The sequence below is a fragment of the Microtus ochrogaster genome, chromosome 5 (genome assembly GCF_000317375.1).
Source record: "Microtus ochrogaster isolate Prairie Vole_2 chromosome 5, MicOch1.0, whole genome shotgun sequence".
Taxonomy (NCBI): Eukaryota; Metazoa; Chordata; class Mammalia; order Rodentia; family Cricetidae; genus Microtus; species Microtus ochrogaster.
Window position 1 is genome coordinate 82,347,300 of NC_022012.1, and position 1,731 is coordinate 82,349,030.

General features: G+C 52.4%; 1 protein-coding gene across 14 annotated transcripts in view; it reads right to left on the reverse strand.

Moving 5' to 3' along the window:
* Positions 1 to 1,731, reverse strand: part of Dhx30 (DExH-box helicase 30) — a 30,676-nt gene that overhangs the window by 7,497 nt on the left and 21,448 nt on the right. For all 14 annotated transcript variants that reach the window (XM_005347982.3, XM_013346584.2, XM_005347984.2 and 11 more), the window contains 2 exons: positions 995 to 1,296; positions 421 to 541 (listed from right to left, as the gene is read on the reverse strand). In XM_005347982.3, coding sequence (XP_005348039.1) covers positions 421 to 541; positions 995 to 1,296 — 423 coding nt within the window. The remainder of the gene's footprint in view (positions 1 to 420; positions 542 to 994; positions 1,297 to 1,731) is intronic.

A 1,731-nucleotide genomic window follows, 5' to 3' on the forward strand; every position in this document is an offset into this window, starting at 1 on the left:
AATAAATAAATTAAAATTAAAAAAAAAAAAAAAAGAATGGCTGGGGCTAGAACTGTTGGCATATCCTGACAGGGTGAAAAGGCCTTCTACCTCCTCTGAGACCCCTCGCTGTGGCATCACTGATGACATTTATGACACAATTCAGGCACCCACTCTTCTTCTTGCACACCCTAACCTACCAGTTGGTCACGGATCCAGTCTTCCCGCCAGCAGTCCCAGCCTACACCCTGTGTGGCTATCTTCACTTTTCCTGTCCCTGCTGCTTTGCTTTCCACCCATCAGGGGTCCCATGTCCTTCTAGTTGGCCTAGGCGGGCGCTGAGAAAGGCACCCTGAGCCCTGCCCCACACCCGAGGCTTCCTTCCTGCTGAGCCCAGGGAAGATAGCACAAGCAAGTGCACTTCTGGGAGAGACAACTCACCTTAGCTGTGGAGGAGGACGTTGCAATCTGAATCACTTTGGCCAGCAGGTTCTTGGGAAGTGGGAACTGGGTCAGAGCTCTAATAGCACTGTCGTCATCTGTCATTTCGAAGGAACCCCCTCTATGAGGACAAATAGTTTAGATGAAAAAGTCTGCTGTCTTCCTGGCCAAGTTTCTCTGGGACAGTAAGGTTGGGACAAAGTCCTGGTGTGTGGTAAGGTTGGACACAGTGGGCCAGCAGCTACTGCCTCTCCAGTACACTGCAGAAGCCCTCAGTCCCCTGGTTTCCTCAGGGAGAACTGAGCAGAGTGAGAGCTGAGAAGGTGGGACCCGAGTGTGAGCTGGAAAGCAGGATCATGTGTTGTCTGCAGGAGCCCAGCCACAGCCCAAGACAGGAGTTACCGGTGTACTACCCCATCCGACCCCTTCCCCCACACAGGGGAGACACACTGAGCAACAGGACATGAAGACAAAAGTGTTGGGCAGAGCCCTCCCATATGTGGGGGCTCAGAGAAGACTGATCTCATGCCAAGACGTGGTCAGGGTCCCCTGCATCCCTCTGTCACAGAGGTACCTTGAGTCCCTGAGTGGGTTGTGGGAGTCTTGCTGGGTCATGGACAGAAACTCCGTCACATCAATGGTCCCCTCTTCGAGCTCTTCTTCCTCATCTTCCTCTTCCTCTCGGCCCAAGGCTCGGGATAGGCCTCCAGGACCTGCTGGCCGAATGTTCTCAGGATTCAGCTGCCGCCAGGAAGTTGGAGGCATGGTGGGTTCTGGACGCCACCAGTTGTCAGCTGGAGACCCAAAACGATCAGCTAGCACTCGGTATTTGGCTGCATCAAACAGCTCATTCCGTGGACCCAGCAGACCCCAGCCCTGTCGGGTAAAGAACACTGTGAGGAGCACACCATCACCACAGACCTCAGTCAGCTGCGCTCGGCTACACACAGTCCTGGTGAGGAGCACACCATCACCACACACCTCGGTCAGCTGCGCTCGGCTACACACAGCCCTGGGCAGCAAGGGGAATACAAACAACACTTCACCTAGGCATAAGGGTGAACTCTTGTCATCCCAGAAATGGAAGCTCAAAGAGAAGGACCTCATGATCTAGTCCTACCTCTGCAGTGAGTCCATCGCAATGAACAATAATAGAAAGAAGGAAGGGAGGACAGACTGACAAAAGGGAAGGAGAAAAGGAAGAGAAGACTTAAAAATGCTGAGATCTGAGCTGGGCAGTGGTGCACATGCTGGCTGAGGATCTCTTTCATTGGGTTACATATTGAATTCTTTTTTTTTTTTTTTTTTTTT